At 36.7% G+C, this 15,170-nt stretch overlaps 4 protein-coding genes and 1 long non-coding RNA gene across 6 annotated transcripts in view; 2 read left to right on the forward strand and 3 right to left on the reverse strand.

The window, feature by feature from the left end:
- Window positions 1–1,541, forward strand: part of LOC104803216 (quinone oxidoreductase-like protein 2 homolog) — a 2,109-nt gene extending 568 nt beyond the window's left edge. The window contains exons 3-7 of the mRNA XM_010527118.1: window positions 126–189; window positions 322–413; window positions 547–805; window positions 1,023–1,166; window positions 1,253–1,541. Of these exons, the coding sequence (XP_010525420.1) occupies window positions 126–189; window positions 322–413; window positions 547–805; window positions 1,023–1,166; window positions 1,253–1,348 (655 nt within the window). The 3' untranslated portion in view covers window positions 1,349–1,541. The remainder of the gene's footprint in view (window positions 1–125; window positions 190–321; window positions 414–546; window positions 806–1,022; window positions 1,167–1,252) is intronic.
- Window positions 1,542–1,557: 16 nt separating this feature from the next.
- LOC104803217 (autophagy-related protein 18c-like) lies at window positions 1,558–4,506 on the reverse strand. The gene is made up of 5 exons (XM_010527119.2): window positions 4,393–4,506; window positions 2,825–3,728; window positions 2,277–2,526; window positions 1,954–2,077; window positions 1,558–1,862 (listed from the first exon to the last, which is right to left on the reverse strand). The coding sequence occupies exons 2-5, from the start codon at window positions 3,581–3,583 to the stop codon at window positions 1,769–1,771; spliced, it is 1,227 nt and encodes a 408-aa protein (XP_010525421.1). The 5' UTR covers window positions 3,584–3,728; window positions 4,393–4,506; the 3' UTR covers window positions 1,558–1,768.
- Window positions 4,507–7,452: 2,946 nt separating this feature from the next.
- LOC104803218 lies at window positions 7,453–9,595 on the reverse strand. Its single transcript, XR_770148.1, has 2 exons — window positions 9,226–9,595; window positions 7,453–7,966 (listed from the first exon to the last, which is right to left on the reverse strand). It is a non-coding gene; the product is annotated as an uncharacterized LOC104803218 (long non-coding RNA).
- A 1,996-nt stretch (window positions 9,596–11,591) lies between these two features.
- On the forward strand, window positions 11,592–13,509 carry LOC104803219 (putative thioredoxin H10). Of its 2 annotated transcripts, none has more exons than XM_010527120.2 (4): window positions 11,592–12,202; window positions 12,482–12,631; window positions 12,783–12,905; window positions 13,067–13,509. In XM_010527120.2, the coding sequence occupies exons 1-4, from the start codon at window positions 12,137–12,139 to the stop codon at window positions 13,217–13,219; spliced, it is 492 nt and encodes a 163-aa protein (XP_010525422.1). In that variant the 5' UTR covers window positions 11,592–12,136; the 3' UTR covers window positions 13,220–13,509. The 2 variants fall into 2 exon arrangements, with proteins under 2 accessions (XP_010525422.1, XP_010525423.1); XM_010527121.2 differs by having other exon boundaries at window positions 11,595–12,202; window positions 13,070–13,509.
- An 89-nt stretch (window positions 13,510–13,598) lies between these two features.
- Window positions 13,599–15,159, reverse strand: LOC104803220 (probable RNA-binding protein EIF1AD). The gene is made up of 4 exons (XM_010527122.2): window positions 14,916–15,159; window positions 14,550–14,625; window positions 14,054–14,180; window positions 13,599–13,950 (listed from the first exon to the last, which is right to left on the reverse strand). The coding sequence occupies exons 1-4, from the start codon at window positions 15,027–15,029 to the stop codon at window positions 13,749–13,751; spliced, it is 519 nt and encodes a 172-aa protein (XP_010525424.1). The 5' UTR covers window positions 15,030–15,159; the 3' UTR covers window positions 13,599–13,748.
- Window positions 15,160–15,170: the final 11 nt, after the last annotated feature.

Below are 15,170 nucleotides of genomic sequence, written 5' to 3' on the forward strand. Positions count from 1 at the left end.
CGTTAAATTTATGGTGATCACACTAATTCATTATGTTCATACCTTGTATATCTTACTAATCATTTGATTAAAACATCATAAATTTAACATTATGAACAATGGGATCAATATGTGACCACACTATATCCTGTTGCCTTCGGGACATCTCATGTCGCCATTGTCCATAGGGCTCCTCTGACATCTACTCAGGCAATTCTTCTTTGATTCACTCTCCCCATTTCCATCTCGCTTGATTTTGAACGTGATGAAACTTCTGGGCATATAGGGTTTTGTTTTGTCTGTCCCAATCTCAATCCCTTGAAACTGTTTGGTTGGATTCAGGTTCTACTGGTTCTAGGTGCTGCCGGCGGCGTCGGGCTTGCCGCCGTGCAAATCGGCAAGGCTTGTGGCGCCACTGTCATTGCTGTTGCCAGGTGAGTCGCGCTCAGGGTGCTCCCTGTCGTCTTCAATGGTGGTTTAGTTTCCTGGACAAACCCATGTTTCTGCAAAAGGCTATCTGTCATCTGATCGTATTATGCTTGGTTTGGTTCTGTGTCTTTTGTGAAGAGGGGCTGAGAAGGTACGGCTCTTGAAGTCCATGGGAATGGACCATGTTGTCGATCTGGGCAGCGAAAACGTTATTCTGAGCGTTAAGGAGTTTCTCAAGAAGAAAAAGCTCAAAGGAGTCGATGTTCTGTACGATCCCGTGGGAGGAAAACTCACCAAAGAGGCCATGAAGCTACTGAATTGGGGAGCTCAGATTTTGGTGATCGGTTTCGCTAGCGGCGAGATACCCGTCATCCCCGCAAATATTGCCCTTGTTAAGGTACATCATTCTCAGCTTCTTGTGAAAAAGCATTTGTTGGACCCCTTGAGAGAAATCACGAAATGCATTAGTAGTAGCCTTATCGGTATGGGGCATAACCCGAGTTCATGCTTACGAAAAGATCCATCCTAAATTATCAATGGATCATATAGACAGATCCTTCAGAGCCATCCCATGACCGAATATGCTCATAAAATGTTGTGGCTTTGCGGTACAGAACTGGACAGTGCACGGACTCTACTGGGGCAGCTACAGAATCCACCAACCTGATGTGCTCGAAGATTCCACAAGAGAGTTACTGTCATGGCTGTCGAGGGGATTGATCACCATTCACATCTCTCATACCCACACCCTCTCCCAGGTAAAGTCTGCATCTCTCGATTCTTCTTCATGGATGAAGATTCGACAATTTCATTGACGGGTTTGGGGGATTTTGTTGATCTGCAGGCCAATCTCGCCTTTGCGGCCCTCAAAGACCGGAAAGCCATTGGAAAAGTGATGCTTGTTCTTGACCACAAGATCTCTCCAACATCTAAACTATAAGTTGTTTTTAGATTCTAGCTTTGTCCCCTACCCAAACTAGAATCTTTCCTCCACATTCCAGATTTTCTAGTGGTTGCCCCCATCAATAAGTTCTTTCATGTGACAAGTTGCCTTCTCCTGCATGTTATGTACTTGGCACTGTGCAAACACTATGTAAAAAGAAACATGATGAATGAAGATACGTATTTGAATAGTTCAGCTTCCGCAGATGAGAGAAAGCCTGCATATCATGTGGAACATGCAAATGTTACATTGCTCGAACAAAAATGCAGGTCCATCAATCAGAGAGTAGCTTTGCAAGAATCAATAAAATCTTCCGCAGATTCATCAATCTATTTACAGCAATGATTATGTACATAGAACCCAAAGAATGAGCAATGTTGATGATGGATGATGGATCATGATGATGATGTTGTACGACTATCTTGGGCCGCTTTCGGCCCTTAGATACCGGAAATATTCGAGCCGAGTCATCTCTCCTCCGTTCACCGGGTCAAAGCTGCACCGATAGAAACTGGAAATCCGAAAGAAACATCTCTTGAGACTTTAACCTTTTAAGGATGTTCTGTGAAGGATTGTATGTCTGAAATCCAAGCCTAGCTTACCTTCCATCCATGCCGATAATGGCAACCGTGTTCTGACAGCCAAATGCTGCAAAGAATTGAGTGATTTCGGGTACACGGAACTGAGCGAATGACCATTCTGAGCTGAAATATTTTGGCAAGACTCCTGCAATAATAGGTCACGATGTGTTAATCCAGGCACACAATGACACAAGCACAAATATGAAATGTGTTCCTCTTATGGCAAAACTCCAACAACATGTCAAACATTTGGTGGATTTTCCTTTAATTCCTGCAACATTTCAGCATCTTATTACAAAGGCATAAACATTTTTTCCAGAAGTTCTACTCGGTTTCTATCTTACCTCTCATAAACGATAACGATGAACTGGGATTGGTACCAGTGGTTGGAGAAACAATGGCCCCAAGGGAATTCGAAAAAGTTTGCTGTGCCAAGAGTGCTGCACTCTCACTGGAATGTGAGTCCTCTCCGACCACTCTAACTCGTAGAGAGAAAACATGAACAGTCCCCTTATCACTTGACACTGCCAGCCACTGCACATTGGGTGAAAGAGCAATGCTATATATATCCGCTCTGTCCACTCCTCTTCGTACCTGCAAGGAAGCAGCCTTCAGTTCTATATAGCACAGGCATACTTGAAGTGTCGAAGTGCATCTATACTATAATCAGATCCTTATATCTACTAGTTTCATAAAGTTTGCAATTGAAGAGATGGGATTTCAATTGGGCATACCGTTTCCAACAGGCTAGTCATCAAGTATGACAATTACACTCACTCATTGATTATGCTATCTAGTGAGATTTACAAACTATATGATAAATAGTAATCAAAACTGGATCGTAAGGCAAGACACTAATAAACGTAGAAACAGTAGTTCATAGTTACTTCACCTCTTGCAAACGAGTTCCATCCATTGTGTTGAAAATTCTGATCAGAGTGCCCTTGGTACTGGCAGTTGCGAGCAGCATACCATCCAAAGTCAAGGTCATGCAGGCGATATTCGAATCATGAGCATTTATTAACTGTACCATGTTAAGCCCAAAGTGTTCAACTCGGACCTCTCCTTGATGAAGACCAGGGCAAGCCAGCACTGATGTATTCGAGTGATGAGAGAGGCAACATAACCCCCTTGGATTTGCCAGAGTTTCAATCTGATGAAGAAGTCTCAGGTCCAAAAAATTGTACACATATATCTTGTGTTCAAGAACAACAACAATCCAATCCCTTCTTAATTTCACAGAACGGATTTCCGACCTAAAAGCAAACTCACTGATGCAGCGGCTCTGATGATCGTCCCAAATCAATACTTTGTTAGAAGCGTACTGAGAATTGGGTCCACCCCCGACGAGTGCCAAGATGTTGCTGCGGAACAGCATCTCTATGATTTTAAACCCACCGTTCTTCAGCTCACGTCTGAAAGTTTCCTTGAAAGGTTCACAGTTATATATACGGAAACCATGGCTTGTGCCGGCAGCAAAACAGCTGTAGTCCTGGTTCCAAGACACAGACACCAATTCTGCTTCTTCGTTCTCATTGAATTCTGGTTCTGGAGGCCTCAAAGAACCAGAAGTGCTTGTGTTGCGGGTTTCATGGCCACCATTACCATCTGGACGAAGAACTCCTTGGGGGTTCGAAATATCTGAACTCATTTTTCTTTTGGTATTAAGCAATATGTAATATCAACAACCACTCTAAACAGGATGAAGCGAAACCCAAGATGTCACCAATACACTCAACAGCGAATATAAATTTGATCTCACTGCGACGAACAGTATGTCACAGAGAGCCCGAACACTGCAACAGAGAAACAAAGAAATTGTTTCACGCTTTAGCTAGCACAATCTTGCAATTAAATAATAATATTAATATTAATAATAACAAAATCGGAGCCACGGAAAACCAACATCAAAAGATTCAGATTCTTGAGAGAATTTCAATACATCCAACCATCATACGCGCCATACACCATTCCATAGCACCAGCATTGAACAAGCTCTCACAAGTTCTGAGTTTGAGATCTGTACTTCATGTTGGATAATTTAAGACATTCTTATAGATATTAACTGTTGACGATGACCCGTCGTGATTGCAATCATTAAAGACATTAATCCAAAAATCGCTCGCATAACCAGAACTCCAGTTCCAAATCATACAGTTATAGTCACTGCGAATTACCATGATTGAACCTTATCTATCTAGAAATTCTGTTTGTTGATCGAGCACTATGATAAACAAATTCCTCATCAGTTCATGCTCCTGCATACGAGGAATTCATAGAATTCTACAATTGTAGAAGAATAAACCCCATCACAGACAAGTGAAGATCCAAATCAAACAATGAACAAAAGAAACGCAAATTGTAAAATATCCTTCACGATCTCCGATTCAATAAAAAAATCAAATGAGATGATTCAACGAATTCTCACCGATGGAAATGAAAAAACGCGAAGAACAATACCTGATCTACGCCGAAAATTGCTCGATCAAACTTCAATGAGAAACTCGCGAGGAGCTACTTCTTGTTCTTCCCCCTCTTCTTTTTTTTTCCTGGTTCTCTTGATTTGATTACGTCCCTATCTCCACCTCCCCTCCCATTAAGTTGTTTTTTTCTTCTTTGAAATTTTCCATTTTTTATTTTATATATTTTTTTCTTTACGTTTGCTCGCGGAAAAAAAAAAAAAAAAAAAAACTCTGTTAAAAAAAATTCTCTTTAACATTTTTTTTTTTTTGACTCGGTCCAGCTGGGCCGCGAACAGTTGGGTTCCACGTCGCGGGGCTCTTGACGGACGCAGTTGAAGTTGCCGTTTCTCAACGAGACAGACAAACTCACGAATACGCCTTGCCGTCACATTTTTTGGGGCCGGGCATATCGCATATGTATAAGTATAACCCAACGTGATGGATAAATAGATTGTTATATTTGTGATTCAAATTTTTCCCTAGTTTTACCCGGAAACAGTCTTTGTATATGGATCATATAAATCCAGAAATTATCTCCCTCTCCACCAGCCAAGAATTAAACACTCAACCTCAAGCTAGAGTTACCTCCTACCCCAAGCTTCATCCACGATCTGTTGGGTTTTCCTTAGTTTTGTTCCAAAGTTTTTTTAATACATTTTAAAATCAGAAAGAATTTATATACTATTTTTGGAATTTGTGATGTGTTTGGATCCGTTTTGCCTTATGAACTTTTGTGTATTTTTAGCCTTTTAATCATTTATTTTTTCCACTTTTTCAATTGCCATCTAATTTTTTGCTGTTTGAATTTCTAAAATGGATAAACAAATTTATTTTCTAAAAATAGATTAAAAAGCATTAGAAAAATGGTTGGCATCTCGCTTGTTTTCGTTTCCTATTTGTTTTTAAGCATATCACAAACATCAAAGTTATACATTAAAAAGTATAACTTTTAATTACAAAATTCGAGGAAATATTTTTTGGAACATGAAATCCGTCGACATTCGACAGTTTGGGTTGGCAGGCATTATTAGGGGCAAATTTTTTTTTTTAATATTGAATTCATTCAATGCTGCTATTTTTCTTTAACGGATTACTAACAATAAAATGTTTTAAAGAACATTACAATTTTATGGAGATCTAAATAATAAAAAGGCGTGTAAAATTGGTTTACAGGAGTTTTTTTTTCAAGATAGCCTAAAAAATTAAATCAATAAAATCTCTCTAAACCTCATAATATTCATATAACATTCTTCATATATCTCAATATAATATATATTTAGAAAAAATCTTTGATAGAAATAGCTTTTTCTAATTTAAAAAGTTTATTTTATTTATGTGTTGGAGCTTTGGATTTTTATTTAGAGTTTAGTTTAAATATAATATGTATTTTAATAATCTAAAAATTATTAATTTTAAAATATTCAAAAGTTATGTTAATTCTGAAACTTTTTTTTTGGCACGTTATTTTTATAGGGTTTTTTTACTCATGGATTATTAAACTAATTACCCTAATTTAAATTGGTTTTTCCCCAAAATAATTGTGTATACGTATGACGATTGCTTTTTTAACTCGAAATTTTTCGTGTTTTCATATTTATTTATTTTTAATTTACCAAAAGTGGGTAGTTGGCATATGTGACAAAATCCATCCAAATATGGAAAAAAGCAACTTAGGCTTTACAATAATAATAATAATAATAATAATAATAATAATAATAATAATAATAATAAAGAACATTATTCCAAGGCAGTGCACCACGCCACGACACTCTCTTCCATGTTAGTAAGGACTCGCTCCCCCACGTAGAGCCCAAATTTAATATCATTTAATTATATTCAATTCAATTTAATATAAAAATTAAAAGTTACATTAGGTACTCAACCAACTCACAGGGGGTTTTCCCACCTTTGTTATGGTTTTGTCAACCATTTCGGTGGAAAAAAAAACGATTTTCTTTGAAAATTATATTATTAAAGAATATAAACATAGATAAAATAAAAGGTTTGTTTTCATACATATATATATGTGATGCTTTATAATATAATATTTTGTAAGAGTATAAAAACTTGAAAAGAAACAGAGAAAAGGTGGATGTTCTTATACATTATACAATATACACATTAGCCATTATATCAAAAATACCATTACTTTGCTATTTCTACTTCAAGATCTACCCTTGTGATCATGTGACCAATATGACCGAAATATAGTGTGGTCATATTTTGATTTTATCGATTATAACGTTAAATTTATGGTGATCACACTAATTCATTATGTTCATACCTTGTATATCTTACTAATCATTTGATTAAAACATCATAAATTTAACATTATGAACAATGGGATCAATATGTGACCACACTATATTTCGATCACATTGGTCACATGGTCACAAAGATTTGTCTTGAAGTAGAAATAGCAAAGTAAGGGTATTTTTGATAATGTCCCACATTACGTAATGGAAACGAACAATTATTTTCTTTTGTAAAAAAAAATCATCAAAATTAAAAGATCGTACGACAAGTTCCGATGTACATATGCAACTTAAAAACGTGATGGATTCCGAGAATTAACTTTACAGGCTTGGAATGCATGCATTCATGCAAGTTGGTTCGTCCCTAAGTTTAATAATTAATAAAAAAAACAATTTATTTATTTTTTTGTACCACTTGTAGTTGTAGCTCCATGAAATCAGCCCGAATTATATGATCCATAATAGCTACACAAAGTATTATATATATATATATATATATGTATATCCAGTTATTGCATTTACGTATTAGAATGAGGAGACATGGAACACGCACTTCTTTGGGAACAGATAAATAATACAAGATCACGTCACGTGGCTTATATTTGTTTATACGTTTATTTATGAAAGGACAAACATATAGAAATAAATAAATAAATCCATATGGTATCTGTATTTACTATATCCATTGCCGGCTTGATATTTCATCATTAACGTAACCACTCGGAATCTAGTTAATTATTTTACTCGTCGAGAGGTACATACACATATATACAATATATACAAATACGCCTATAACAAAAATGTTTAAGCAACATACGAATACGAACATGTACGTACATGTATATATGTACCGCTCGTATATAACATTACAGATATCATCATCATCATGTGTTCTCGGGAAACATTTACGATGATTCTCCTCATCGCATCACGGCCAATTTTACGCGAAAGTGATTAATACAATGAAAAATACCAAAGCCCTTCTCAACTCTACTCATACATACATACATACATACATACATACATACATACATACATACATACATACATGCTAATTAAAGGGTCATTTCCAAAACCATATTTCGCCATGTTTTTTTTGCAAAAAATAAATAAATAAATAAGAAAACAGGATGGTGAAGAGAAAGAAGGAGCTCCCTTCAGTCCAAGCACAGAGAAAGAGGGATGAAAAAGTATCTCCCGCATCATTCACACAGCCACGCAGCAGATTTTAATGTCTCCGATATCATTCTACCGAGTGCTTGAATGAATGAGTCAGCAGATGCTTCTACCCCCTTGTGTTTTCTGTCCATGTCTGAACTGAAAGAAGCTCCTTTTCTCTCTCATTATCACAAGTATGTATATCTATGTATGTGTGTGTGTATATATATATAGATTCAAGATTCCGATTAAGAATATGCATACACTGCACGAATAAACCAAATGTTTTATCTTTACACATGATATAATGCGCCATTGACAACCAGACAAACAAAACCAAGACAACATGTGATGCTATCTGACCCAACGTATCAATGTTTGAGCATATGTTCTATCAATATACGTATACATATATATATTATATATATATATATATATATATATATGTGTGTGTGTACATATTTGTGTCTGTTCCCTGTACTTATGCGTGTACATGTCGTGGATTCTGAACACATATATATACGTACATATCACTACAACACGTTTGAAAAGTCATAGAGTTCAGACGGTGAAACAAGTTTTACTGTTAGCAGTAAGACCACCCCACTGTGGGAAAAGTGAGAGACACAACAGATGGGTCTTGTCAAGAAGACGCAAGCAAGAGACAAGAGACAAAAGCCCAACTATTCATACATCAATCACATGAAAAAATTTCTCTGTGTATTGACTCACAATATTAAATCTGGGTTTCAATTATATGGGAGGTCAAGTCCTGTGCAGATGAACAGATTTTCCTTGATATATGATAATAATAACAATGTTGATAATGATAAAAAAAAAAAATAGCTAGCTAGTTGAACATATACCTATACCTAAGAAGATAGATCCAAAACATGTGTAAAGATATTCCACCACATAGACATATTGCAGATCATGATGGAAGATTCAAAAAAAAACTTCAATTAAAGGAGAAAACTAAGTAAGGGTAAAAAGACATTGGTTGACCAGATTTACCAAGGGTTCAAATGGATCAGATTCTTAATCTGTGGCTATAAGATTCCTAATTACGGGAAAAAGCTCTTCATCAATCATATCATATGCTTGATTTATACCGAAGTTTATGTAAAAAAAAAGGGCTGAAATTGGTTTTCAGACACAATGGATAAACAGCCAAGCATCTAAAAGATGAGATAAACAAGGGTTATAGAAAGAACATGGGTTATACAGAAAACCAGAAAAAAAAAAACCCTAGAACCAAAGCACTGCAAAAAACAAATCTAATCTTTTGAAGCAAGAGAACAAGTTAAAAGGAAAGGTATTATGGATATGGATATATATTCATGAGGAAAAAAACGGATCAGATCTCAGAAGACGCAAAGATATATATATAATTAGTGATCAGACAAAGAAACCCTTACATAGTTCTTGAGCGACAATGATTAGATGTGGATGGTCTGATGAAGCTTGCAGCTGTCTGGAAACCCTAAATCCCTAAGCTCAGCGAAGTAGTGAAGAACACAGTAACTTGACAAAGAAAAGGGAAGATGGTGAAATATAGATTTAATTGCTTTTGCAGTGAAGGGTTTAAAGAAGAACAATTTTTTTTGAAGAAGATGATGATGATGCCGATGGTGATGGTGGTGAAGGGTCACTGTCTTCGTGGGAGTCAGGGAAAGCTTACTGTACCTTTAGATCTCACCATATCTTACACATGACATTCACATACATGGTGATGGAAGAGAGAGAGAGAGAGAGAGAGAGAGAGAGAGAGAGAGAGAGAGAGAGAGAGAGAGAAGCTTATGAATTGTAACTTCGTGGGTTCATGCCGCAGATGCAAAATGCTTTAAGGAAAGTTGAATCCAAGGTTCATTAGTTAGTTTGATCAAACATTTTCAGATAATTGTGTTTATCTAATTAAATGCATCCAAGATATTATTTTCAGTTTTTATAATAAAACCAATGAACTCGAACTGTATAATAAAATAATATATATATAAAGGAGCTATATATATATATATATATATATATATTAAAGTTGGTCATCTCGTCTTTATGCATTCGAGAATCTCACAACATCTGAGCTCAAAATTCTTGTTATTTGTTTATTTATTTTTATTGAGGCTTAATCTGTTTTTTGTTTGGTCATTAATTTGCGTAACACTTGCATATTAAAAAATTGTCATATAATTATCACGAGTTCCATTGATACATTATAGTCAATAAGCTGATTTGCCCAGTCGATAAAAAAATTAATATTCTGAAATATTTATAGACAGCTACATAACTCTAGACTATCGCAAATCTCTTATTTTACAAATAATATTTAAAATAGCTCATTACCAAACAAAGCAACCACAATAGTTTTATTTTTGAAATTTACCTAAAATTGTTAAAATTAAAGGATAATCACATAAAAATACCCGAACTTTTACAAAAATCCCAAATAAATACCCGAACTATAAAATTGTCATATAAATATCTGAACTTTTCAAAACTCCCACATAAATACCCAGACTTTTAAATGTTTTCTAAATCAAACAAACGCAACTGCTGACTCAGCAAAAAACTGCTGACTAAGCAAAAAAAACTGTTGTACACGTCAAGTAGAAAAAACTGCTGATTCGGATATTTATTTGAGATTTTTGTAAAAGTTCGGATATATTTATGTGATTACCCCTAAAATTAAAGCCATTATAATGAGCACGTTTGGTCTCATGTACACGTCAAGTAGGAAAAATATTGGTGTCACAAAATAAAGTTAACATGTATGAAAAAGATGATAAATACATGTGGATCATATCAATACATATAAAAAAATACGACATAAGATTTTTTTTTTTTTGGGTGAATTATTGCGTAGTAAGTGATGGTTCATATGGGGAACAGCATCACCCTTCGGAATAAAGGAATAAAATGACGTATTTACCCCTGCCAAGCTGTCACCTGCGACCGACCAGAATGGGGTTTTTAACCCTAATAACCCACTTGGTTCGCAACAATTTCAGGGTACACCACCGAAAAAAAAAAAAAAATTTGCGACCTTATTACGACTAATATATAACTAATATACAACTAAAATAAGAGTAGTTTATTAGTCGTAATAAGTTGTATATTAGTTATATATTAGTCGTAATAAGGTCGCAAATTTTTTTTTTTTTTTCGGTGGTGTACACTGAAATTGCTGCGACCCAAGTGGGTTATTTGAGTAATATTCCCACCAGAATGTGGGCCGGGTTTTGTTCCTTCCCATTAGGACCGGACCGGGTCCAGCAAAAAAGAAAACACAACACACACGCATTATTATTTTTAAGGCACCTGAATATTTATGAAGAATTTTGACGATGTTTTTAGAATATATACATGTTGATTATAAATTTATTTCTCCAATACATTATTATTGGTGTATTTTTTTTTTCGTCCCTTTTTTTTAATGAAATCACAACAATTTATAAATTGTAATCCATTAATAGCCTTATAGTCCGAAAATAAAAGGTAAAATTCCTCTATCGGGGAAAGTCTGTCGGTTGGATCCAAGATATAATCAAACGAAAAATTCAGAATGTTTTGTAACATGTTAGTAATCAAAATGCTAATAATATGTAAACTCTATTATAATATAAAATTTTTCATTTTCTTTAACAAGGATGAAACGGTAACTTTTTTTACGGAAATAATGTATAAAATATGTAAATTCTATTGTGATAAAAGATTTTGTGTGTTTGGGGATGGGGAGTTCATGTGCAGTTCTTAAATGGAAATAGATTCACGACCGTGGCGGATAGTACGGACTCTGGTTCTACAAAATTAGCAAATAGTTTTGTTATGGTTCTTGAAACCAACCTGCGACCAAAAGGCAGATTAGGTTCCATTATTAAAAAAAAAAAAGACCAGCAAATAAAAAACATGTCCTGATTCTTCTTCTTCTTCTTCTTCTTCTTCTTCTTCTTCAACGTCCTTGACTGGCCCTCCTTTCTTTTTGGGATCCCTTTATATCCGTTGAATCTCGTCAAGTGATTTGTGTTCTTCCAACTCGGTTTTTTTTTTACCCGTCTTTTTTGGCTGAAACAGCTGTAATGCCATGCAAGAACCCGAATCTCAAGTTCCCAGGGTGTAGGAGGTAGACCACTCCCAAAATTTCTCTTCCTTTTTCGACAAATCAATCATGCCCTTTTAACCCTTTTTTCATACGGATCTTTCTGGGTTTTTCCTCGTTTCCCTCAAAGCCCCTCCCCCTCGGCTTCTTCTTTTTAGTTTGGATTTGGTGCTTTTTGATTGGGCGAGTTAACGTGAATCAATGATCGGTTAGGTGGGTTTGGTTTTTAAGGGTTGATGGGGAATTGTTTCACAAGCAGCATTCCTCGTTGTTCAGGAGGTTGCCACTCTTGCTGTATAAAGGTAAGAACTTTTTCTTCTGATCAAGCTTTCCCCCTGAAAAAGATCAAAACTTTAAGGGAGATTAGGGTTCATGTCAATATGATACCCCTAAGTTTCCTTCTGAGGTGTTAGTCCCTTTTTGATGCATTTGAAAAGTAATGTGTATGATCATTCGTATTCCGTTCAAAGTTTGAATCTTTTAGCTGTTGATGTGGTAGCCAATGTCAGTTGCCATAGTTGCGGATGAAAATTTACCCTCAAGTTACCACATGCTGGTGATAGAAACTCAATGTTTTACAGCTGCCATCATGTATATGCTGCTGCAGCAGCAAAGGCAAGGCTCGAATCCAGAGCCAGATTGCATCTGTGGCCAAAGGGAATGTTCATATAGTGGCCAAAATCGACAAATGGGAGGAGAAGATCACAGAAGCTAGTATCAACGGAAAAATCGTAAGGCCAATTCGTTCATTGATTTGGTTTTTTGTTTCCTTTTCAATATACTGGCAGATAGCATTCCCCATCTGACCCAAGCAATTGAAATTCGTTGCATATTCATCCATCTTCCATCTGTGACAACGATAATGACGGGCAAACAAAACAGCTTGTAGCAAATTTCAGCGCATCGTGGTGCATACCCTGTAGAGAAATAGCACCAGTTTACCAGGAGCTTGCAGATAGATACCCATTTATGATATTCGTGACAGTGGATGTCGAAGAACTCGCTGTAAGTTATCACCCTTTGGTTCCTGGCTATACAATTCTCGAGTTTAAGATTCAATGCGATGTTCATTACACATATGAAAACAATTGATTGATGCAGAGATGGTAACAGAGCAATAAAATGGTTTCTTGAGTGCATGTTACGTTTGATTCTGTATGTTTTAGCAGGAGTTCAGTAACGAATGGAATGTGGAAGCAACTCCGACCATAGTTTTCCTGAGGGATGGGAGGCAAGTGGATAAACTTGTGGGTGCCAATACAGTAGAGCTTCAGAAGAAAACCGCAGCAGTTGCAGATCTCGTCCTCAGAAAATCATAAACAGAATATCCATGTCTGAATGTCCGAGAACAGGATCAGAAGTTGCTTGCAGATGAACTAAGTGACAAGAAAAGCTTCGGAGGTTTCGGTAGATGTCTGTTTCAGAAATTGGGTGGCTAACTCTGAAACTTTTCACTCGCAAGACGATCGGTTCTTCGCAATGCCCAAGACGAACTTAGCTTTCAGACATAGAAACACAGTGTTTCAAGACGATGAAGTTGCAGAGACGAATCTATGGTGAAAACCGGGTTTTGTCTCCAATTTGGAGGGCTTGGCCCTTGAGAGAGACACCCACTGGTTCTGTCTTTTTGTTTACAAGTCAGTTGAAATTCCAAAACTTTTTTTAAAAATTTAATGCAGTTTTTACTCCAAACTCAGATTCAGAGGAGCCTCCCGAGAAGGGCGAAAATTCTCTCTTTTTGTTTGCGTAGTGTACAGCTCGAAAATCTCAAGACAACACCTAAAGAAAAGAACTAAACTTTCCCCGCTGGAAAAACAAGTGACTTAAACATCAATAATGAATCTGTTTCTATGAATCTGACTCTGACCCTGAATCCGTTTCTGCATCCAAATGCACGCCAAAGGGCTTCATCCTGTTTGTGTTAGCCTCCAACGGAGGTAAGCCATCATCTTCGCTCGAATCTGTTTCATCATTCTCTTCTTGCTCTGTGGTGTGCCTTTGAGAGCATTCATCAGCTTCCTTTGACTTTGCGTCTCTGAAGATTTCCGGCCTGCATTTGCCACATAAATCTTAGGGAAGAAACATCCAGGGGCTGAAACGAGATGCCATTCACACACTCGAAAACCTAAGAATAGAAATGATAGAAGCTCTACCAGTCCGGAGTCTTTTGAAGGGCACGGACTTGCTCATAGAATAGAACTTGGCAGACAATGCATGCCACTTTGCTACCAGACTCGAGAGCCTTTTCCTTCCCCGTGTGATCTACCACCACAAAACTTCCTGCAAAATCAGTGCAGCGACAGAGATTTTCCAAGTTTCATTTGGAAGAAACCACACATAAATGTAGCAAAAAGCTGTCATAAACTATTTGCTGCCTGAGGTGAACCGAATCATCGGAGTAGAAACGATCCAAACTAGAGGTCTTATATTCTCACATGTGGAAACTTAAAAGAGGTAAATGCATAAAGAACACAACTTTACTTTACCCAGAGAGGCAATGTACAGAATCCAAATCATATGAAACCAAAAAGCCGGTCTAGAACAATGCAACGAGGGTGGATGTTTAGTGGCAGAATCTCTTTCATGTAGTCTATGCAAAGATTAAGTGAAGAGTCTATCAACTTCTACATTTGACACTTGAAACATAACCTCGTTTTATCCACATGCTCTTCTGGAATTTGGCTGGAAACAGTGCTAATGATTTCTCTCCTTTAGCATCCATTACCTTAAAACAGACAAAACCAGTTGTTAGGAGAAACAATGGACAGAGAAACTACCATAGCAAAGCAACCACAAAGCGGATTCTATTTGACGTCATCTGCATTGGTCGACTACTTTGCGAGACACAAAACATACACAGAAAGTACAGATCTTTCTACAGACATACACAAAGGTGACGGACCCATTTGAATCAAAGAGAAATCAGAGTGAAAATCCCTCGAAAAAGTAACAGGAAGTTCACGAAATTGAGTAGAGGAGCGAAAATAAGTGCAAAAAAGAGAAACCCTTTTCTACCTCGATGAGATTGGAACCTCTGAGAGACACGACCTGGACAATGCTCTGGCATTCCTCAAGCGTCAGGCTCCGCTCCTCCGTCGCCTTTTTCAGATTCTTCCTTCCCGCTTTCATCTTTTCTACGTTTCAAATCCGTCCAGAATCAACTGTAACTACGAAACAAACACAAAGGGGCAGAAACAGATGAAGATCGAGATTAGGGTTTTGTTGTTGTTGTGCGCAGAAGATTTCAGTTTCCGTCGAGAAGTAGGGAAA

The sequence above is a fragment of the Tarenaya hassleriana genome, unplaced genomic scaffold (genome assembly GCF_000463585.1).
Source record: "Tarenaya hassleriana unplaced genomic scaffold, ASM46358v1 Cleome82, whole genome shotgun sequence".
NCBI lineage: Eukaryota > Viridiplantae > Streptophyta > Magnoliopsida > Brassicales > Cleomaceae > Tarenaya > Tarenaya hassleriana.